General features: G+C 47.8%; 1 protein-coding gene and 1 pseudogene across 1 annotated transcript in view; one reads left to right on the top strand and one right to left on the bottom strand.

Annotated features, from left to right (window-relative positions):
• Positions 1-3,970: 3,970 nt before the first annotated feature.
• Positions 3,971-4,928, bottom strand: LOC144229810 (small ribosomal subunit protein uS2 pseudogene; annotated as a pseudogene).
• A 7,340-nt stretch (positions 4,929-12,268) lies between these two features.
• B4GALT1 (beta-1,4-galactosyltransferase 1) overlaps positions 12,269-23,196 on the top strand; it is a 51,636-nt gene continuing 40,708 nt past the window's right edge. Inside the window, exon 1 of the mRNA XM_077761866.1 lies at positions 12,269-12,725. Within this exon, the coding sequence (XP_077617992.1) occupies positions 12,308-12,725 (418 nt within the window). The 5' untranslated portion in view covers positions 12,269-12,307. The remainder of the gene's footprint in view (positions 12,726-23,196) is intronic.

The following is a 23,196-nucleotide window of genomic DNA, read 5'->3' as shown; positions in this document are numbered from 1 at the left end:
CTGAGAATTTAGACAACTTACCCAAGATCAGCCAATTAGTGAATGGGAGGCTTCAGAATCTGTGCTTTTAATTTGCTGTGTGGTCTACAGGTGGAAGGAGGGATGCAGTGGTTTCAGAAAGCAGTTCAGAAATTCCAGTCGTGTGGGGATACTCAGAAGAGTGGGGTTTGGAGGTCTGGAGTCACGAGATCTGGGATGAGTCCTTCAAGGGACAATGCTAAGGCGGGTTTCCATTGAGGACCCTCCCAGTTTTTCCAGAACTGAGAGGGGTCCTGGGACACAGGATAGTCCTGGGCAAACAGGAATAAGTTGACCATCCTATGTGTAACAAAAGGGCTGGTCTTGGATCATTGCCACAGACTTCAGGACCCACCTGGGGACCAAATGCCTCACACATCCCAGGTTAGAGACTCACAGAGTGGCATGCTGATTAGGAAGATGGGCAGAATAACAACCAACTGACAGCAGCTCTTCCCAGATACTTGGGAGGAGCAAGACGATACTGTCAGGTGGCTCTAGAGCAGGGACACCACAGCTCTTAGAGCTTAGTGGAAACAAGGTGATGTGGCCAGTCCTGACACAATCAGGAAGACTGGCGCAAATTCCCAGGTGAGGAGTGGCAGACAGACAGGCAGGCAGCATGACCCTGGTGGCCTCAAAGGAAGCCAAAAGCAGGACCCAGCCCACTGTCTGCAGGGAGGAAGTTTCTTTTCTGGTTCCTGAGACTTCATTTCAGCCTGAAACAACCTCTTATCTACCCAGATGTCTGGTAAACCCACAATGACCTGCATTCCTAGGCTCAGCAGCTCTTAACCCTTCTCCCTCTCTGGCTTTGTCCTCATGTGTTATATGACCATGTCTATTTGTCAGTCTCTTTGATTGCAAAGATCTAAAACTGACTCATGTAATACCTGGAAGATTTCAATACAGGGTGATTGAGTTCTGAGGCACAGAAATGCTATTAGGCCTTAGGAGGGATGGGAATGGGGCAAGAAGCCTAAGGGATGTAGGTAGTGCTCTCTTCATTTCTAGGTCTTCTTTATGGTAGGCTTCACTCTCTCAGTTTTCTTTGCTTCTTTGTATATTGGCAGAAGGTGGAATATTTATATAATTTCAGTTTCAGCCATACCTAGGGTCTGACTGACTGTCCTGAATCTCAAATCCAAATTCTCAGGAGAGACCCTCTGATTGGCCCAGCTTGGGTCAGATGCTCACCCTTGGTCCGATTAGCTGTGGCTGGTCGGTGGGTTCAAGCAGTACAAAAATAGATATGGAGGACCAGTCCCAGGAGGATAAAGTTTTTTGAAAAAAGAGTCACCATGAGCTGACTAGCCACTTTTACACTCTAACTATCCTATAAATTTCTGAAACTGACTGGCAACTATGCCCTCCCTTCCTGGAGTTTATAAAATTTCCTCTGTGGATCCCTCAGTGCTTGGTTCAGTGTTCTTCTCACTCTGGAATATTGAAAAAATTAATGTGAGCACCTGTGGTAAACTATTCGAAAGATAGTTCTTAAGCCTGGTGACCTGTCACCTCTACCTTGTACAGCAGCCTGTCTTTTCTCCTTTGACAGATGAGCAGCAGTGTAGTCCTTATTAGAACTACAGGATTCGCCACCCCCTCCCACAGATTTCCCACCCCTTTGCACATACTTGAGTAGCTTCTGCATTTTAACATCTCCCCACGTGGTTTACATTAAAGTCTGTTAAGCACTGGAGGGGCTTCTGGTCTTATCTCTGCTAATACATTGGAAATTTTCAGGGCAGGGACTCCATTCAGTGGAGTCTGGTGTATGCTTTCTATGTCCAAAGTGACTAGTTTTGTCTTGCAAGGCACAAAAGTCTTCAAATACAGTAATGAGGGGGTTTAAAACGTAGAATAGTGGTTGGAGAGGATAAATTACTTATATGGTATCTGAGTTTTGAAGTAATCCTGCAGGAGGTGGAGGGAAGTTGGAGTATAGATGAAGCAAACATGGGATGATGGAAACACTGAGGTTCATTATACTCTTCTCTCCACTTTTGTGTATTTTTGAAATTTTCCATAATAAAAACTAAAAGAAAGGAATAATGGTGGAATGCATTATAAGAAATCATCTGGCTGCTCAAAATAAATTTGTTTCCTGGCCAAATGGAGTAAATGAGGTAAATCCATTCCACTTCCAAGTGGGAATGCACGATCTGTGTCAAAGACTTTTGGAGGATGGGAGAAGTTTGGAACATGGGTCATGTGCAAATGATTTTCTAATTTTGCAAAAATAGGGGCGGTAGTTTCTTTCTGTCACTTCAAGATGACTTAAGACAAAGTGGGGGGAGGGGGATATTTGCCAGTTCATATAACTGATCAATGCAGGGTCAGATATGGACATACTAGGGCATATACCTTGTGACTCCATGTTGGCTTAATTCTCAGGCAGGCTCTTTCCACTAGATAGATGTAGAGGGTCAAATAGGGTATCCCCGAAATTCATGTCTTCCCCACACCCCAGAATAAATCTTGTTTGGAAACAGGGCTTTGCAGATGTAATTAGTTAAATCAAGATGAGGTCACACTGGATTAGAGTGGGCTCTATTTCCAGTGACTGATGTCCTAGTAAGAAGAGGAGAGGACACACTGACAGGAGAGAAACATACACACAGAGAAGGTCATGTGAACACAGAGGCAGATTGGAATGGTGCAGCTAAAAGCCAATGAACACTGTGGCTGCTGGAAGCCACTAGGAGCTAGAAGAGGCAAGGAATGAGTCTTTCCTAGAGATTTCAGAAGGAGGATGGCTCTGCTAACCTCTAGATTTCAGATTTCTAGCTTCCAGAACTGTGAGAGAATAAAGCTCTATGGTTTGAAGCCACTGAATGTTTGGCAATTTGTTATAGAACCCTAGAAAACTAATGTAATAGCCCTTGGCAACTCCAGGCTGGACACCCCTGAGGAATGGAAGAGACTTTTTCTCAGTGTGCCTCCATATTTCTCAATCAGAAGTCCTGAGGGAAGATGGGTTCTTTGCTTCTTGGCCTCCTTGGGTCATGTGTCAACTGCTGAACCAATTACTGTGGCCAGAGGGAAACAGTGCCCTGATTAGCCAAATATGAGCCCACTGAGGAGCCCTATCCCAATTAATTACATGGTATCTGAGTTTTGTGGTTAGGCTTTCCTGACCACACAGCAAGAGTGGACCTCCTCTTACCATAAGGATGAGTGAATGAAGAGTAGACAAAATTAACAGCTGTCGATTACAAAGAAAACAAGTTGATTCTGCACACTATACTCTTACCCCAGAATTGATTTTTAAAGATATAAAAGGGAGTAGAGATTTCCCAGAACAAGTCAGGGCAGGGGCAATCAAATTTCCTTTTATGACAGGTCCCTGAACTGATAGATCCCAGAGCTGTAACTGATAGTCTGTTTGTTGGCAAACTGGATCTTCAGCAGGGCCTTTACCAATCTCTGCCATGATATTCCTGTAGATAAAATGAGAAAAATGGGTTGGATGATAGCACAATCTAGAGGAAAAGTAACCTGCTGAATGACTGGAGTGAACCTTTGTCATTATATTTGTCCATTCAGCATGCAATCCCTTATTTTGGAATAATTGTCTTTTTAAAATGTTTTTTAAATGTTTATTTATTGCTGAGAAAGGGAGACAGCGTGAGCACTCACGAATGGGAAGGAGCAGAGAGAGAGAGGGAGACGGAGGATCCTAAGTGGGTTCTAAGCTGATAGCAGAGAGCCCGATGCAGGGGTTGAATCCACACACCAGGAGATCATGATCTGAGCTGAAGTCAGATGCTTAGCTGACTGAGCCACCCAGGCGCCCTGGAATAATTTTCTTTCTTCCTTCCTTCCTTCCTTCCTTCCTTCCTTCCTTCCTTCCTTCCTTCCTTCCTTTCTTTCTTTCTTTCTTTCTTTCTTTCTTTCTTTCTTTCCTTCTTCCTTCCTTCCTTCCTTCCTTCCTTCCTTCCTTCCTTCCTTCCTTCCTCTTTCTTTCAACTTTTAGAAACGGTTTATTTTCTGTCAACCTTGTTTCCACGGTGGCCGTTGCCACCCACTCGGTGGCCTGGGCAGTGCGGGCTGCTGGCCAGTCCTCAGTGGGGAACTGCTGGACGGACTCGGAGGGCACATGCACGCCTTCAGACCAGTCTGCGACTTTGGGCTGAGGAGCCGTGAACTCGGGCGCTGGGGCCGTCCATTCACCCTGAAATTCCTCCTTGGTCACAGCCTTTTCGGCAGCAGCCTGCTCCTCCTTTTCAATCTCCTCGGGATCCCTGTAGAAGTAGAGGTCCGGCACGACCTCCCACGGGTGCTCCCGGGAGATGGTGCCGCGCATGCGCAGGACTTCCCGGGCCAGCATCCACCACGTCAGACCCACCGAGTGGGCGCGCTTGTTATTGCAAGGGATGGCGATGTCCACGTAGCTCAGAGGAGAGTCTGTGTTGCACAGCAAGATGGTAGGTGGTTAACGTAAGACGCCTCTGTGAGAAGCTGGTGGTCAGCCCTGGGGTCAGTAACCACCAGAAGCCTGGGCTCCCGGAAGGCCGCCTGGATCTGGTTAGTGAAGGTCCCAGGAGTGAAGTGGCCGGCGATCCGAGTAGCTCCGGTAGCTTCGGCGAACTTCAGCACAGCTCGCTGGCCAGTGTTCCGGGACGAAATGACACTGACATCGGCTGGGTTTTCAATGGCAACGATGGCACGCGCTGCCAGCAGAAGCTTCTCCCAGGTTCTCTTCAGATTTATGATGTAGATGCCATCACTTTTCCTTTTGTAGATGTACTGTTCCATCCGGAAGTCAAGGTTGTGCCACCTAAGTGGGTTCCTGCTGCAAGGAATTTGAGGACATCCTCCTCCTTCATCTGCAGGACATCAAGGGCTCCGGACATTGTGAAAGTTTCCCTTTAAGAGATGACAGGAACGCAAAACAACGCTGTATGGACCCCTCCCCGGGCAGCGCGCCCGGAAAAGCCCTGGAATAATTTTCTTTCTTTTTTTTTTTTAATATATTTTTATTTATTTCTAGGAGAGAGTGAGACAGCATGAGCAGGGAAGGGCCAGAGAGAGAGGAAGACACAGACTCTGAAATAGGCTCCAGGCTCTGAGCTGGCAGTCAGCACAGAGCCCGACGCGGGGCTCGAACCCACGAACCGCGAGATCATGACCTAAGCGAAAGTCGGACGCTTAACCGACTAAGCCACCCAGGCGCCCCCCTGGAATAATTTTCTAATAATAATATAATATTGGAGGGCTGTAGTGCCCTGGGTTCCACCATGGAAGCAGAAAGAAAATTCTCCTTTTCACTTCCTGGCAGCTAGGACTCAAGCATGTGAATTGGACCAAGGACTTCGACTTTTTACGGGATGCTGCTAAGAGGCAAGGGTAGTGTGGGAAGTGTTCCTGGCAAGAGCAGCAGCAGCTTGAACAGTCTTGAGAGGTGGTGTTGAGTATTCCCTGGTAGTGGTGGCCATGGCAGAGCAGCAGTGTAATTAACTGTTTTGCAGTCAAAAACCTTGACTGGCACAATGACTGTATTTAAAGGATCCAAGGCAGCCCACAGGGTGTTTCCACTATTCCAGGATTCTGTCTTCAGCCCTGTCTCTTAGTTTAACATGGACATTAAAAAGTAAATGTTGTGTTAGAAGGCATCAATGAAAGTCTGATACTTGGAACTATGAAGGCAACTTATTATCCTTCTCTCTTCCGTCACTTGGACCCCAGCTAGACTGCCGCATCCAGTCCTGGGCGCTAGTCTTTTATGAAGGAAATAGGCAGACTGGATCTGGTCAAAGAATGATCAGGACAGGGAAGAAAATCAACCACAAAGTACAAACAACAGTAGAAACGAAAGGTATCATATCCCCTGACTCTAGAGAAGGGGGAATTGGTGACATGCATGATTGGATCTCAGATTTCTTTTTTTTTTTAATTTTTAATAGTTATTATTTATTTTTGAAACAGAGAGAGACAGAGCATGAGCGGGGGAGGGGCAGAGAGAGAGGGAGACACAGAATCTGAAACAGGCTCCAGGCTCTGAGCTGCCTGCACAGAACCTGATGCAGGGCTGGAACCCACGAACCTTGAGATCATGACCTGAGCTGAAGTCAGACGCTTAACCAACTGAGCTACCCAGGCGCCCCTGGATCTCAGCTTTCTTAAGGACCAATGTCTATTATTGCTTCCTTCCTTCTTTCCTTCCTTCTTTCCTTCCTTCTTTCCTTCCTTATGCTTATTTATTTATTTTGAAGGGAGAAAGAGAGACAGAGAAAGAGAGAGAAAGAGAAAATGAGTAGAGGAGGGGCAGAGAGAGAGGAAGAGAGAGAATCCCAAGCAGGCTCCACATTGAGCCCGCAGAGCCCACAGAGCCTGACACGGGGCTCTGTCTTACAAATTGTGAGATCATGACCTGAGCTGAAATTAGAAGTTGGACATTTAACTGAGTGAGCCATCCAGGTGCCCCTCTATTCTCCTTTCTTTCTTTCGTTTTTTTATAAAAATTTTTTTAAAAATGTTCATTTATTTTTGAGAGAGCGAGAGTGTGTGTGAGGCAGGAGGGAGGGAGAGAGGGAGACAAAGACTAGAAGCAGGTTCTGCACTGACGGAAGAGAGCCCAATGTTGGGCTCAAACTCACTAACCATACTCATGACCTGAGCCAAAGTCAGGTGCTTAATGGACTGAGCCACCCAGGCACCCCACCCCATAAATATTATATGCATATTTCAAACATAACCACAATACAACCATCAAAATTAGGAAACTAACATTGACACAACACTATCCTTATCCTTAGTTCAAATTCAAGTTTCACTGGTCATCCCCAAAATATCTTATAGCAGAAGGGTCCATTTCAAAATCAGTGTTGCATTTGGTCACCATGTCTCTTTAGTCTCCTCCAGTGAGGGAGCAGTTCTCCAGTCTTTCATTTACTATCAGGAACTTGACATTTTTTTTTAAGAGGTCACGATGGTTATTTTCAAGGGTGTTTCAAAATTTGGATTTTTCTAATGTTTCCCATTGAAGTTTTAAGCATATTGTGGAGGAGGTACTTTGAAATTATGTAAATATCTTGTTACTCATCAAACATTCATTTCTTTATTTATATCAGTATGAACTCATGGTTTCATATTTTGTTGAATTGGCTGTAAACTGTTTCTATCAATATTTATTTTCATGATTGAATTGTTCCTAAATAATTTGTGGCAGCTGGTTAAGCTATAGTGGATTAAAAAATAGATGGTGGGGCACCTAGATGGCTCAGGGGGTTAAGCATCTGGCTTTGGTTTGGGTCATGATCTCGCGGTCTGTGGGTTTGAGACCCACATCAGGCTCTGTGGTGATTGTTCAGAGCCTGGAGCCTGCTTGGGATTCTGTGTCTCCCTCATTCTCTGCCCCTACCCTGCTTGAGCTCTTATCTCTTTCTCAAAAATAAATAAAATATTTTTAAGAAGATGGCTGCCAATTCTTTACTCCTCCACCTATCCAGAGGAGACATCTACTTCCCTTCAATCTAGACTGCTCAGTATGTTGTTGTAAGTAAAATATCCACAGAAGTGATGCTTAAGGCTGGGCCTTAAGGGGTCTACATCTTCTTACCTTGTCTTGAAATGCTCCTCCTTAGAAAATACCCTCTTCTTTGTGAGGAAACCCAAGCAGCCATGTGAGAGGCTTTTATGGAGAGGTCCAAATGGAGAAGAGCCAAGGCCCCTGACCCATGACCATTCTCAGTCAGCCTCTAGCCTATACAAACTGCCAGCTGCGTGACTGAAACCATTTGGGGACTTCTGACTGTGCCAGTGCCCCAGATGACACCATGTGAAGCAGAACAACTGTGAGATAGAAATTGTTAGTTTAAGGACACCAAGTTTTGGGGTCACATCTTATGTGGAACTAGATAAACTGAAACCGCTGTCTACTATGTGCCAGGCACTATTCTATGTCCTTCTGATCTACTAAGGTGAAAGAGGAATGTAAACTAACAGGTGCAGATAAGCGTGCTGTGAAAGGGTAGAGGAAATGCCACTAACCAGTTGAAGGCAGCTGTAGGGAGAGGTGGGGAGGTGGGTAATTCTGGGCAGATCATCATCCAACAGGCAAACTACAAAACCCAGGTTCCAGTTTTTGGTCAGTTAGCACTGACCAAAAGTTAGCAACTTCCTCTTCCGGGTATCTCCTCTGATGGGACTAGTTTTTGACCTGATAAAGTTGAAATTGGAAAGGGCTGGAGAAAGTTGTCTTGGGTCTGTCTGTAATACCAGTTCATGTTTGGACAGCTGGACAATATTGTTCTGAAGGTTTCTGATCTTCTGGACCTTTCTGAACCAAAAAATTTACCAATTTTAGGCATCTCTAGATGGGGGGGGGGGTGCTAATAAGGCTGGTGGCAACCTTGTGGACTCTGCATGCTCCCAAGGAATAGACAGTTAGCAGTTTCTTTGCTTCCTGGCCACATAGAGGGTCCTGGGATAGGTCTGTGACCCCTAACTGCCTCTCAATCCTGTCTCCTGGCCATTATCTGGACACATGGAAGATATATCTTCATTTTCCCTTCCTCTCATTTTTCAGATGGAGTCTATTACGACCCTCCTCACTCATTGGTCAGGCATTTTCCTCTAGATCTAGACTGGTGGGGTCAATTTCACCTTCAGCAGCCCCCTGGTGAACAACTCTTATGTGTTTAAAAGAACTTAGCAACAAACAAACAAACAAAACAAAATAACAATAGTTCTTCTCTTCTCCTCTTCCCACCTAATCAAGATGATCATAGGCATTCACTTAAGTTTTTTAAATTAATTAATTTGTTTTTGAGAGAGACAGAGTGGGGGAGAGGCAGAGAGACAGGGAGAGAGAAAATACCAATCAGGCTCTGCACTGTCAGCATGGAGCCTGACGCAAGACCTAAGCTGAAATCAAGATTTGGCTGTATAACCAACTGAGCCACGCAGGTGCCCCTCCTTTATCAGGTATTTTAACAAATATTTACTAAGTGTCAACTATGTGCCAGTTCAGTTCCAGGAGCTGAGGATACAGTAGCAAATGAGAGAAAGTTCCTGCGTGCTTGGAGCTGATCTTCTAATAATGGAGATAGACAACAATAAATAAATATATAGTGCTGGGTAGTGATACATGCTCTGAAAAAATCATGCAGGATATGTATATTTGGAACTATTCCATATAGGGTAGTCTAAGAAGACCACTCTCTTAAGATGACATTTGAGAGATCTGAATGAAATATGTGGGAAGACTATTTCAGACTAAGTGAATAGAAAGTATAAAGGCCCTGAGGCAGGAAGAAATAAGCAAATTCAGAGAACAGCAATTAGGTTAGTGTGGCTAAAGCAGGTAGAGCAGGTGGGGAGTGATAGATGTGGGTGGGGAAGAGAGCTAGGAACCAATTAGATAGGGCTCCTACACATTTGGACTTCATTCTGAATAAAATGACATGACCTGATTTATGCTTACAAAGATCTTCCTAAATGCTGTTTGGAGAAGAGACTGTGGAGGGGGCATGGAGAAGGTGAAAGCAGGGTGACCAATTAGGAGGCTACCATATAACCCGGGCCAGGATGATGGTGGCTTGGTCCAAGATAGCTGTAACAGAATTTTTTTTAAAATGTTTTATTTATTTCTAGGAGAGAGAGAGAGAGAGAGACAGCACGAGCAGGGGAGGGCCAGAGAGAGAGGGAGTCACAGACTGAAACAGGCTCCAGGCTCTGAGCTGACAGTCAGCACAGAGCCCGACGCGGGGCTCGAACCCACGAACCGCGAGATCATGACCTAAGCGAAAGTCGGACGCTTAACCGACTAAGCCACCCAGGTGCCCCAGCTGTAACAGAATTAATAAGTGGTTAATTCTGATGCTTTAAAGATAGCACTGACAAGACTTACTGAGGGATTAGAAATGGCATTTGAGAGGCACATCAAGGATACCTTTTAGGTTTTGGGCTTGAGGCACTGGTTAACAGTGGTGCCATTCTCTGATGTAGGTAAGAATGAGAGTAGAGTCTAGGGAGTAGGTTGTTGAGGGCAGGATGTATTGAGTTTGAGATACTGGTAAGATAGGCACTTGAAAATTAGTCTGAAGATCCAGGCTGGAGATAAAAATTTTGCAGTCATCAGCACACAGATTATTATAAATTACTCCTAGGGAGAGTGTAGACAGAAAAAAGTATCATGTGCCATGTTCTGAGGCTTTCAACAACTGAGGAAGACAGAAATTTTGTAGTCATTAGCATACAGATATTATAAATCACTCCTAGGGATTCAGTACCAACAGAAAAGAGCATCATAGACAGTGGCCTGGGGCCTTCAACAACTGGGGAAGAGGAGGAGAAGCCCATGAGGGAGACAGAGCAGTGACCAGTGAAGTGAGGAAGATCAGGAAAGCCTGGTGTCCAGAAAGGCAAGTGAGGAAAGTATTCTGTATGATCACAACCAAGAGTGAACTCCTGAGCCTCAGTTTTCTCAGCTGTGAAATGGAGATAGGAACAAGTACCTACTTCAAAGTGTTGGTAGGATTGTGACAATGCATATAAAGCAGTTAGGCTTGTGTTTGACTGGCATATAGTAAACTCTTAATCTATGCTAACTTTTGCTATCATTCTCTCTACTTCAGAGTTGGCTGCCAGAGCCATCAGCCTCCCCATCCACATAAATAACAACACTCTCATGCGTCCTTCTCAGGGGTGAGGTGTCCCTGCTCACTCAGGCATCAGGTGTGCCTGAGGAGTGGCCTCTGGCTCTGATTTGAACCAAGCAACTTCGGTACCTAGGCCTATCACCCTGACAGCCCCCAGCCCTTACCTACAAATCAACAAGGGGAAAATGTGTGATATATAAAAGTTTTGGAGTCAGAATTCTGCTTCTGTCCCTCACCAGCTGTGGGATCTTAGGCAAGTTTTTTTTTTTTTTAAAGTTTTTTTTTTTATTTTGAGAGAGAGAGAGGGCAAATGGGAAGGCTCAGAGAGAGAATCCCAAGCAGGCTCTGTGCTGTCAGCACAGAGCCAGGAAGCAGGGCTGGATCCCACAAACCGTGGGATCATAACCTGAGTTGAAATCAAGAGTCAGCTGCTTAACCGATTGTGCCACATTCAGACGTCCCCTTAAGCAAGCTTCTTAACCTTCGTGAGCTTTTAACTTTTTTTTTTCTTAAAGAAAGGCAGACTGCCACAGGCAGCGCCTCATTTACATGTGTCTGGAGTCTTGGAAACTTGACTACCCTACTACAAACGGACCTTGAGAGCTTGTTTGGAGGTTCTAGCAGGGGAGCACAGCTACTCGTTTACCCTGGATGGAAGACCTGTCCTCTGCGACCGGGCGCGCAGCTTCGGGAGGGACGCACATGGAGCTGCGAGGGAGGAAAGGGACACTCGCCTAGCCAGCCGGATCAGCCGAATCCACCCTGGCAATCAACTGGGAGACAGATGTTTCAGCCAGAGCGCCCTTACATCCAAGCCTTTAACTCTTTATCAGTAAAACGGGGACAATTCCTACTTCATGAGATTGTGTCTGGGCTCACACAGACTATAAACAAAGCTGGCTGCTCTCCTGCTTGCCAGTGTGGGAGTTACTGAGGCTTCTGGCCACCCTCCCGCTCAAAGCACGTATCGTCCCGGGACAGGATGCACTAGAGGAGGCACCCCACACACCCAAAACCGAGCTGGGTGGGCCTCTGAGATGCCCTAGGCTGGTCTGCAGGAGAGTGAGCCAGACAAGCGTTAACTTGTGTACTTTCTCCTCCACCCGCGCGGCTCTGAGCCGCGCCTCCTTGCTGGGCCCCCACACTGGTGGAGGGGCCTAGCCCCATCAAAGGAGGGGTATCGAACGTCCCAGAGAATCCCTCCGCAACTGTTCCACCTCCCGCCCCGCGTCGAAGCCCGTTTCCTGGACAACTCTTTTCCGTCCCTCTTCCGGACCCACCAGGCCTACCGAGCCCCGGGCCGGAATGCCGCCGCGTCCCCCAACCCCTCGAATCCGCAACCCGCGTCTCTCAGCGCCACCGCGTGTAGGCCCAGGCCCATACCCCAGCCCTTCAGCACCGCAGGAAGTGGTGGTGCCTCTTGAGGGCAGTCATGAGGAGAAGGGAGAGGAGGAGGGGGAGGAGGAGGAGTAGGTGCGGCTCAGTAGCGACCGAAGCCACAAGGCAAGGGCTCTGGAGGAGGGCGGTGTGGGAACCCGAGCCCTCAGCGCCGCCAGCAGTCCTCGGAGGCGGCTCCGCCCCCTGCAGCTCCCCGCCTCCCGAGTGCCGCCCGCTCACCGTGGCTCCGCCCTAGAGGACCNCCCCTCAGTAGCCCACCCGCCTCTTAAAGCGGCGGCGGGAAGATGAGGTTTCGGGAGCCGCTCTTGGGCGGCAGCGCGGCGATGCCGGGCGCGTCCCTGCAGCGGGCCTGCCGCCTGCTCGTGGCGGTCTGCGCGCTGCATCTTGCCGTCACCCTCGTCTACTACCTGGCCGGCCGCGACTTGAACCGTCTGCCTCAGCTGGTGGGAGTCCCTACACCACTGCAGGGCGGCTCGAACGGCGCCGCCGCCATCGAGCAGCCTTCCGCTGAGCTCCGACCGCGAGGGGCCCTGCCCCAGCCGATTTTGGACGCTTCCTCCGAGCTGCGCTCGGGTCGCGACTCCATCCCAGACGCGGACTCTCACCCCGGTCCCGGCCCCGCGGGCAACTTGACTTCGGCCCCAGTGCCTTCTCCCACAGTGCTGTCGCTGCCCGCATGCCCTGAGGAGTCCCCGCTGCTCGGTAAGGACTCGGGGACTTTCCCGAATTTCCCCGACAGGGTCCCCTGGATGCTCGCCCATGCCCTCTTCCAGGATATCCAGCCTCCCAGTTCCGGATCGCAGTCCGTAATCCCAAACAGAGGTCCGGGCTGGATGTAGGGAGAGGGCGGGAGGCAAGATTTTTTTTGGATTTACGTCGAACGGTGGGATGGGGGTGGCACAAAGAAGCCGCAGGCCCCTCTGGCCCCAGAAGCAGAGAAGGCCTTGGAGACTTTTCTGATCTGGGCCGTGCCTCAAGAAGTTTTGGAGTTTGAGTTTGCTTCAGGCGTGGAGCAGCTTTCGCCCTGCCAAGTCTGGGGAGGACCAAGAAGCGGCTCACAGTAACCCACACCAGTTTGGGAAACTGATGACGAGGCCTCCAGTGGGGAAGGAAGTTGACCTCCCAGTTCACATCCAGCTCACATATCTTGTCTTCCCATAGAACCACTCTCTGCTGGGTGTGGGTTAACTTTTCCTGAGCATTTGAACAAGTGACTTGCTCTGTAACCTCTGGTTTCTGGTCTGTTAAATAGGGAAGATAAATGGTACCTATGTCAGGGTTGTTTTGGAAGATTAGATGAGACAATGTAAACAAGGGTTTACATTAATGAAGGTAAATCCTTCGTAAATTGTTGCTGTTAAGTTCCTCCTCTGTGTAGATCCCTGCCCTGGGGCCTTCCTACCCTGCTTCCTGCTCCTGTAGCTTCCCAAAACCTAAGTGAGCAAGCACTCCCGAGGGCTGAGGGTGTTTGTATGAATACAGTGTGTGTACCATAGGGGTTGGAGGGCTAAACTATAAACTAGTTCACACCGAATTGTCCCTTTCAGGAAGCAGCTTGGAGTCTCAGGTATCCTGCCCAGAGAATCTGAAACGTGGCCACCAGCCTGTGTTTCAACGCATTTGTTGGGAGTTTGAGTGGGTGGGTTTGTATTCCTCACCTCCGGAGGAGTCTGAGCCCGTGCCTGTTGGAGGTCGGGAGGGGACTTGTCCTTGGCCTGTAATCCACAGGCAGTCAGGTCCAAGGCAGCCACAGGTTGTTCCCAAGAATATCATACAGGTGGCTGCTCATTTTTAATGCCAGGGTTTAGAGATTGTTGTTCTGAGTGAGGGGCCCTGGCAGGAGGGCAGGCATCCTGCCAAAAGGAACTCTGTCACCTTCCTGCAAAGCCCTGGCACAGAAGGCCTCCTACATGTTCTTGCTCAATTTCTCCAATAATTACTTCAATATTTTCGTATCAAGTTTGGGAGGAGGCCCTTGGAATTGGTCAGACATGAATTGTGGAAGTAAGGAGACTTTTTTTTTTTTAAACAGTAACTTGAATCCCTTTGGACTTGGTGGTTAGTCTGGGAAGCAGACTAGTCCTATAAAATAATGTTGAGTATTTGCCCTGCTGCTAAGTGTCTGGCCTCAGGCATCTTAGAGAGTTTCTCAGAGTCTCTTTCTTATATGTAAAATGGGGTTGTTGGTGCTTAACTCACAGGGTTATTTTTGGAACATAAATGAGATTGTGTACATTAAGTACACGGCAAATAGGACTTGGGACTTGAAGTTCCATTTTCTCAGACTCCCGTGGAGATGGCTCTGAGCAGCAGAGAGAAGGGGGAAGAGAGAGAAGTCCTCAGAACCCAGAGAGGCTAGGTTTTGTCTTTTTTTTAATTTAATTGTTGCCTCGACATTATGCAGAAAAAAAGAAATTAGCAAATTAACGTACCCCAGCGCTCATTAGATTGGTGTTTGAGGTATAAGGTCTGCTCAGTGAAGTCGGAGAGCCTGCGGTGCTGCCTCTCTGGTTTGTTTTGTTTTGTTTTGTAATGGTGTTGCTAGTGATTGGTGACCAGTTACTGGTATTTCTGAGCAGAACTTTCAATTGGAGGTTTGAAGGGACTTCCTGAGAGACAACATTTTGGAGGGTGAGGAGAGAGGCCCTGGGCCTTCTCTAGCCTGGCTGTCTTAGCGTGACACATATGGGACCATGATGTTTGGTAGCTGCTACGGGTCCCACAAAGTGAAGGCAGAGGGTTTTTCTTCATTTTAATTGAGCCCTTAGGCTTGAGTGGTTGGGTTCAGCTCTCGGAGTGGGGGCTTCTGGCTGGGAGGGGGCCTTAAGGAAGCTGAAAGTCTCTCAGAGTGTGTGGGTCGGGGGAGTTGAGTCCATCTGTTCAGCTGGGCAGGTGTCAACCAAAGCCCTTGTGGGGTGGTTTTGAGGTTGATGGGAGAAAGCATCCGTGGGGTTTAGAACTGTGGCCTTTTCACTACTTACAGTTCCTTTCCACGACTTGGCTTTACTTTCTGTTGTCCAGAGGTCTGGGCCACATGCTGTGATAGGCTCCTGTATGGAATATGGAGGGTTTTGGGCATGCCCTTCCCCAGAGGAGCCAGGCATTAGACTGGGCTGTTGGTGGGTGACTGTTTGATCTGTCATGGGTTGTCAGAGCTTTGGGATAGACTTCAGATAGACTTGGATTTCAATCCTGCCTCTGTCTACACTATCTGTGTGACATAAGGCAGGTTGCAGAGTTTAGAGCCAGTGTATGCCCTGCCTCAGGGTCCCCCATGGGCTAGTGTGAGGCCTTCAGGGGTAGGGACTGCATGGGGGAGGTGGGCTTTTCCTGAAGACTCCTACAAGTTCCCGAGGGAGTTCTCCCAGACAGTTCAGGACTGCAGCACCGTCCTCATGGCCCTTGGGCCAAGCAGCATCTGATGTACGGAACATAGTCATGTGGTGCCCTTTCCTGGCTACCTGGGTGTTTGCCTGAGGTGTAGTCAACCTGGGAGGAGGAGCGGTCTTACCTTTTCCTTTTCCTGGAATGTTCATCTCTGAGCAAATTTGGTGGCAGCTCAGTGTGACTTGACTTGTGCTGGCACTGGCACTGCCAGCCTGGACAGGGGCTAGGTGGGGGTGGGCAATACCTCAGGTTGGACTGGTTAGGGGAGGATGGGCTGACCTGGGGCCTGGTACACCTGGTACAGTCCCGTCAAGGGTATGTGGGGTGTGGGGGCTGAGTAAAGGACTGCTTAAACCCAGAGGCTTCTCCTGCCCATCTGTGCTGTGAAGAGATTCTCTTTATTTGTTCAAACAAGGACTCTGATCTAGAGGTGGGCACCAGACAATCATGGGCCCCTGGGCCAGCAAACAGCCGCCATAGGTAGCCAGGGCCCTGGAAGAGCACTTGTCCATGAGCTAATTTCCCCAGCTTTTGTGGAGGCTGACAACCAAGCCTCTGCCATGGTTTGCATCCTTGGGAAGACAAAGCACTTTCTGAGTCTCTGCTGGGCTCTCAGTTCTCAGGTGTTTTTCCACCAGCATGCTGTCCCCCTCCCATATGCACACATGTGGACACGAGCAGGCTGCCCAGGACAGAATGTACTCTGAGGACATCTGTTCTGGCCTCAGCTCGGGAAAGGGCTCTCTCCCCTTTGGGGATGAGTCTTGGAGCCTTATCCTCAGGGTTGGGGGAGGCACAGGGAGCCTCCCCTGTGTCTAGATCTTTACACTTTGGCAGATTAGGTAACTAGTACTTTAAACCAGTTTTGTCCTGTTGTTTTTCCTGGAGAAAATAATTTATTGACAAATTCACAAATACACCTTGTCTGACAGTCTGAGATTACGAAACACCCTCTATGACATTGGGCTCACTTTCTTCCACTCAGCCTGATGGTGGCAGAAGTGACTCCTGCCTATGGCACTCTGTCCCAGACTCTGAGGACAAGCATGGAAGCTCCTTGGGGGCACAGGGAGCAAGAGCCAAATGTGGGATTGGGTTTCAGCTGGAGCATTTTGGACCCATGGCATCCCAGGAGGGGACCGTCTAGTTCTCTAGCCCCATCCCTCATTGTGCTAGAGGGGCAGGGTCTCAGGCCACACAGCCAGGAATGGCCAGCTGGGGCTGGAACTCGGGGATTCTGCTACCTAGCACAGTGCTCTTCCTTGAGGTTATTGCCTAGTGCAGAGGCTCAGAGCAGGCTGGCATGACCTGGAATCTGGGAAGACCCTCTCTAGGTATGTCTGTGTGTCCACCTGAAAGGTCTTGTGTAGCAGCTTGTGTGGACGTCCTCGGTGGCTAAGGCATCTGGTAACTTCATTCAATTCCAACAATGTGCCTGTCCTTTACTGGGTACTAGCACTGCAGAGAGGAAGATGACAAAATGCCTCTTCTTGAGGAACTCGCTCACAGTCCAAGCAGAGGAAGCATAATTAAATTGTGCTGATGTCATTTAGAGAAACTAAACTGTGTGTACTTGTGTGTGTGAGATATAGCTTCTTTCTCTCCTGTTCATCCCTCCTTTCCTTCCTTCCTTCCTTCCTTCCTTCCTTCCTTCCTTCCTTCCTTCCTTCCTCCCTTCCTTCCTTCCTTCTCTTGTTCAGAAACCCAGAGTTGATATCAAAGTTCTTAAATCCTGGTTTTGATTGTGTGAAAAAGTTCCTCTAATTTCTGAAGCCTTAAATTAGCTTGGCCGAGTAATCTGTACTTTGCTGCTTTATATTGACTGTAATGAGGAAACAGCAGCCATATGGTCTTTGGGTAGCAGTAGGGTAGGGATTTTTAGGCTGGGACTAGACTAATTTATGGATTGGGAACAATGGGACAGTTTGTGCTCAGGCAGTCCCAGCCTTTCCGGGGACTTCACCCTGGGGATGTTCCAGGCTTTGGGGGTCGGTCTGAGAGGCTCATCCCCTTTGGGCTTAATTGGGCTCTGGGTGTGTCTGAAAGGGGCCCAGTTGTCCTGTGGTCAAGTCAAACCTGGTGATTTCTCCCCTGCTCACATACCCAGTGCCTCCTATGCTGTCTTCACTATTCAGTGTTCCCTGCCTGCTCTTGACAAGAAGCAGAGACTGGAATTCTGCTTGAATCCATATCCACCTGGAAATTCCAGTTATTCTTATCCAGTTAAGCGGCAATCCATTTGTTTGGGGGCAAGTGGTCTGCCCTTGCGGCTTAAATCCCTTGGGGCCTGGCACTGTGGTCATTTTACACTTGCCTCTGGCACTGCCCAGGGTGGTCTGGGCAATGAGGTCACTGTAAAGGCCAGCCAGCCAGACCCTGACTCCTGGGAGAGTTGACAAGGCGTGGGATTGTGAGGGTTCCTGGGAGCCGGCCTGTGGCCGTGATTGTCAAGGCCCCAGTTGTGGGGGGTCTCTGTGTTTAGCTGGGCCTACACAGTTCATCGGCTCGGGAGAGATTGCAGATCCTTTTGTAAAGGTCAGAACCTCCAGGTTCGAAGGTCGTGGTGGCTTAGGATCAAGGTCTGGTTGGGAGCTGGTTCTGGTTGAACGTGGCCTAAAGGGATTTGTCCTTAGAAGGCTGAAGGGCTGAGTCACATGTTTTGTGTTTCAGGTTCCACTTTCCAGCCTGGCCTCAGCCCGCCCCTTCCCTACACAAATGAAGGCCAGGAGATACATAATTGGCTGCTGCTAAATTCTTTGGCAGTGATTTTAATGTCTGGTCTGGGTGTGTTCTGTAGCCATTTCCCTTTCCCCCTGCCACCTCTCTAAAGCCCCTTGCAAAGCCCAGAGATGGGGAAGGATTCGCCTCCCTGGAACACGGCAGGCTAGGGTTCTGGGTCTTTGCTTTTCTCTGTATTTTTTTGAGGAGTGTGCAATCTCTTCATCATTTTTGCACAAAGTAATGCAGACTTATTGAAAATAACTTGAGAAGTTAAAAGAGGTAGAAAAGCACACCTGTATTCCTATAACTTAGAGAAGACATGTAGGCACATCATCTGCTAGTCTTTTTTTTCTTACGTATGATAAGAATATAGCTGTCTTTCCAGAAAAACAGATAGATTGGTATGTTTAGATACAGATAGCCTAGTGTCCAGCATTTGTCACTTAAGATTCTTCTTTACACCTTTAAAACCCACCAAAGCTGTGTCATTCTGTCAGCTGAATATGCTATAACTTTCTTTTATCATACATGTACACACACATGTAGTTTTTGTTTTCTCTTGGTGGCCCAGTGAGGCTGGGGCATAAAGCACTGCACTTTTTGGATTGTTTCACTAGTAGAGTTTTCCAAAAAGGGAAAAAAAGGGTGAATGCTGTCTGAGAAGTGTTTTGTTTTAAAGCCAGTCTTACTAAATAAGATAGACCCATTGAGAATTATAGGTTTACTTAGCGCTGGCAGAGGAGTATCATTTATTGCTGAATGAGGGATGTGTCTAGAATTCTGATTAAAAAGGAAACTAGGTGCAGGAAGTGCCTGGGGCAGGGGCAGAGGGCCAGGCTGCAGGACAGACTCTTGGGATCAGACTGGGCAGAAATCTGTTGTCAACAGAAGCAGTGGGGGTGATGCCCCAGGAGCCCACTTTCTCAGTAACTTCTCCGTTTGTCTCCTTAGCAGCCAGGTCCCTGGGCTAGGCTTGTGTGGACTGTGGCACTGGGGCCATGGTGCTGGGGAAACCGCAGCCAGCTAACCCAGTGCAGTTGACATGACTGACTGACTTGTGACTGTTTCTACAGAGCGTGTGGGAACAAGCCAGCAAATCGAACTCTGAAACAAACAACACAGCTCTGCCACCTCCAGGCAGTTCTGAGATCTGGGGAGGGGCCACGAAGTGAGAACCTGCAAGTGTCCAGGAATTGGTTTTGAGAGAAGCCTCAGAGACCAGTAGAGCCCGGCGCTTGGTTGGGACTTGTTCAGGTGGTTTGAGCAACCCAGTTCCAGGCCAGTATGCCAGTCTCTTCCCAAGGTGTCATTCCACTTTGAAGTTACCCACTTTTTTTTTTTTTAATATTTTTATTTATTTCTAGAAGAGAGAGAGAGACAGCGTGAGCAGGGGAGGGTCAGAGAGAGAGGGAGATGCAGACTCTGAAACGGGCTCCAGGCTCTGGGCGGGCAGTCAGCACAGAGCCCGACGCGGGGCTCGAACCCACGAACTGCGAGATCACGACCTAAGCGAAAGTCGGACGCTTAACCGACTAAGCCACCCAGGCGCCCCTGAAGTTACCCACTTTGTTGCCCTCATTGGATCTACCTTCTCCTCTTCTGAGGGACATTTTGGCTTTGGGAATCTGCCAGGGGTTATTTGGCACAGAGCCTGGGGATTCGGGGGAGGCTGTGCTGAGGGAAGGGGTGGGGTCATGTCCAACCAGCATGACCAGTATGGTATGAGGTCAGGTTCCTTCCTGCCCCACTACATGGGTCTGGAGGTCGTGGGGAGGGGCCCTGGCGGGGGGTGCAATAATTGCCTGGCCCCCTGACAGGGTGCATTCTACAAGTGCTTTTAAAATTTTCTTTAAACATTTCTTTCTGTTTTGCATAATATCCTTTTGCCTTTGATATCCTGAAACCACAGAGCCACGTTGGTTGTTTCAGGACACCACCAGCAGCAGCTTGAAAAAACAGGAAAGGCCTCCCCGAGTTGAGGGTGGACCTAGGGAAACGTGTTTGCATTATAGGAGCTTAGTGATTTGCCGTAGAGGTGTTAGGTAGCTTCTCACATTCCGATGAGCACTAAAGGGAGCCTGCCTGGCCAAAAATGGGCAGAGGGGCCCTAAGGAAGAGGATGAATGAAGACTGGTTTGCTCATGCAGCAAGACTTTATCGGTAACTACATTATGTAAGGCATGGGAGATAGACATGAACAAGGGCTGGTCCTTACTTTGTGGTGGACAGACCTGGGCAAACAGTGTAGTCAGACAGAGGAAGCAGGAGGGCCCTCAGGGCCCCAAGGAAGTGCAGGGAACCAGATGGGCGATCTGGGTTAGGTCCAGACTCAAAATGAAGGGCCTCTCTTCCTACACTGATTTTAGCTTCTCTGTCTCTCCCAATGTGGTTTCAACAGTCTCCCTGGTTGGGAAGGGCAGGGGTCTACTGCTGATTGTGGCCTGTAATTTCCTCTGGTTGCTGTCGGGCCACATGGGAAGAATGCCGTAGCTGAAGTCCCAGCTGCTGCCAGTGGGGTGGGAGAGGACTGGAAGCGGAGGCAGAGTGAACTGAAGATAATGAAAGACAGAGAAGCTAGAACAGGAGGGGCCATGCTGGACAAGGGAAAGCCGAGGATAGCTAGACTGAAGGGACTGAAGGAAAGGTGAAGGGAGAGAGAAATACAGAAAGAGGGGGTTCGTGGTCTGCAGGGGAAGGGCAAAGCCTCAAAGGCCACTGGCTTGAGAATTTCAAGTTGTGGTTCTTCTCCTAAATCATTACATCATTTTGGGCAAGTCCTAACTCCGTCGGTCCCTCCTTCCCTTTCTGAAGTTTGAGTGGGCTGGACCTGTTGGTCTTTAGTGCTCTTCCTTCTGAAGTCTAGGTGGGTATGGTGGGAAATCCTGGTCATATCTGCAACATGAAAGACTTCTGAAATAACCTCTGAAGTTCACTACCTACTGCCCATTTCGGGCTCTTGGGGTGAAACTTCTGCTGTAGATTTTGTTGTCTCTAAGCAGGCACAAACATTTTAGCAGATGAATGACCTTTGAAGTGGCATGGAGAATGTTTTTTTCCATCACACTGGTTAGCTGTGTGATATGGGAAAGATGTTATCCTTTCTTTTTTTTTTTTTTAAATTTTTTTTTTTAATGTTTTATTTATTTTTAGGAGAGAGAGAGAGACAGCGTGAGCAGGGGAGGGTCAGAGAGAGAGGGAGTCACAGACTGAAACAGGCTCCAGGCTCTGAGCTGGCAGTCAGCACAGAGCCCGATGCGGGGCTCGAACCCACGAACTGTGAGATCATGACCTAAGCGAAAGTCGGATGCTTAACCAACTAAGCCACCCAGGCGCCCCAGATGTTATCTTTTCTGTGCCCCTGTGTTCTTGCCTGTAAAATAGGGGTGATAATAGTGTCTGCCTCATGGATGTTGGAAAGTTCAGGTCGTTTGGGTCCATAAAACGACTTAAAACAGTGCCTAACATTGAGTAAGCTCTGAGTGTGTTATTTATTATTGGTAGCACTAATGTTCTTATTTTTGAAGATTTTGGCTTTTGCTTTATATGATTTCTAACTTTTTTTATTATTTGAAAATATATCACCACATCAAATGTTTAAAAAACTATAATTTGGTACACCTGGGTGGTTCAGTTGGTTAAGTGTCCAGCTCTTGATTTTGGCTCAGGTCGTAATCTCATGGTTTGTGAGTTCAAGCCCCATATCTGGTTCTGTGCTGACAGTGCAGAGCCTGCTTAGGATTCTCGCTTTATCTCTTTCTGCCCCCTCCCCTGCTCACATGTGCTCACACACTCTCTCAAAATAAATTAACTTAAAAAAATATATAAAATTTTACTATCTACCGTTGTAATCAAACATGTGCCTACCACTGTAACAAAACTTGACGTTACTTTTTTATTTGTTATGTTTTTATTTTTATTTTTGAGAGCGAGAGAGAGCACATGTATGCACAAGGAGAAGAGGGGTGGAGAGAGAGGGAGACAGAGGATCCAAAGCAGGCTCCACACTGTCACCGCAGAGCCCAACACAACCCATACATACTTAACTCTGTTGTAATGGTAGTGTAAAACTGTTTTGCATTCTACTCATTTCTTTCAATGCTATCTTAAACTGTTAGGTTATTCATAATTATCCTTATTACCTTTTTGAGCAGCTACCTAAAATCCTTATGGATATTCCCTTAGTAGTCAACATTCCAGGTTACTCCATCATAGATAGTTTTTTTTTTTTAAATCATAGATAATCCTGAATATTTTCATTTGTGTGTAGCTCTTTGCTTCAGTTGAATTAACTCCTTGGGATAAATTCTTAGAGGGGAATTCTTAGGCCAGAGGATATAGTCACTTTTAGGACATTGTTTCACATTGCCACCTTGCTTTCCAGGAGGGATGCAATAATCCACAGGTCCTAAACTGCAAATTCCTGGGATACTAGGGTATTGGCTTTTAAAGAATATGGATACCGAGAGAGAGTCAGATCTATCTGGAGTCTTATGTCTATATTCTCAGCTTGTGTGTGTGTGTGTGTGAGTGTGTGTGTGTGTATGTGTTAAGTTCCTTGTGTAGGGCACTGTGGCCATCTTGGACATGAGGCTTTTCCTGTAAGTCATTGCTTCTGTGCAGTTCCTGTTGAGGTGTATCCACAAAGGCCATACTGGTCGCTCTTTGAGCACCTCATGTACCTTATTTGCCAAAGAGTTGATTTGCCCAAGGTAGGAAACTTTCCTTCTTCCTTTGTCTGTGGAGCTAAGTCTATAGAATGGGGCAGGCTCTTGCTTTAAAACCTGGCTTAAAAATGGTGTTGACCTAAAACTTTGTGGGTTGATGCCTGGAAATACCACATGCAGCCATCCACAGAAACCATGATAGGTTCTACTAGGCTAGCCTGGACAGCTGACCACTTAACCCATGTGGATCAGCTCCAGCCTGACTGACTTGGTTTATGGGATCTAGAAATGAGGCCCAAAGGAAGAAAGACTTACATTATATTGGGTAAAAATAAATTGATCAATAACTATAAATTGCCATTTCTGCCCCTATGCCTGGTCCCCTCCCATGCACATGCCTC

The sequence above is a fragment of the Crocuta crocuta genome, unplaced genomic scaffold (genome assembly GCF_008692635.1).
Source record: "Crocuta crocuta isolate KB4526 unplaced genomic scaffold, BGI_CrCroc_1.0 scaffold204, whole genome shotgun sequence".
Classification (NCBI taxonomy): domain Eukaryota; kingdom Metazoa; phylum Chordata; class Mammalia; order Carnivora; family Hyaenidae; genus Crocuta; species Crocuta crocuta.
The sequence above is the reverse complement of the archived record's forward strand: the minus strand, read 5'-3'. Positions and strand labels throughout refer to the sequence as shown.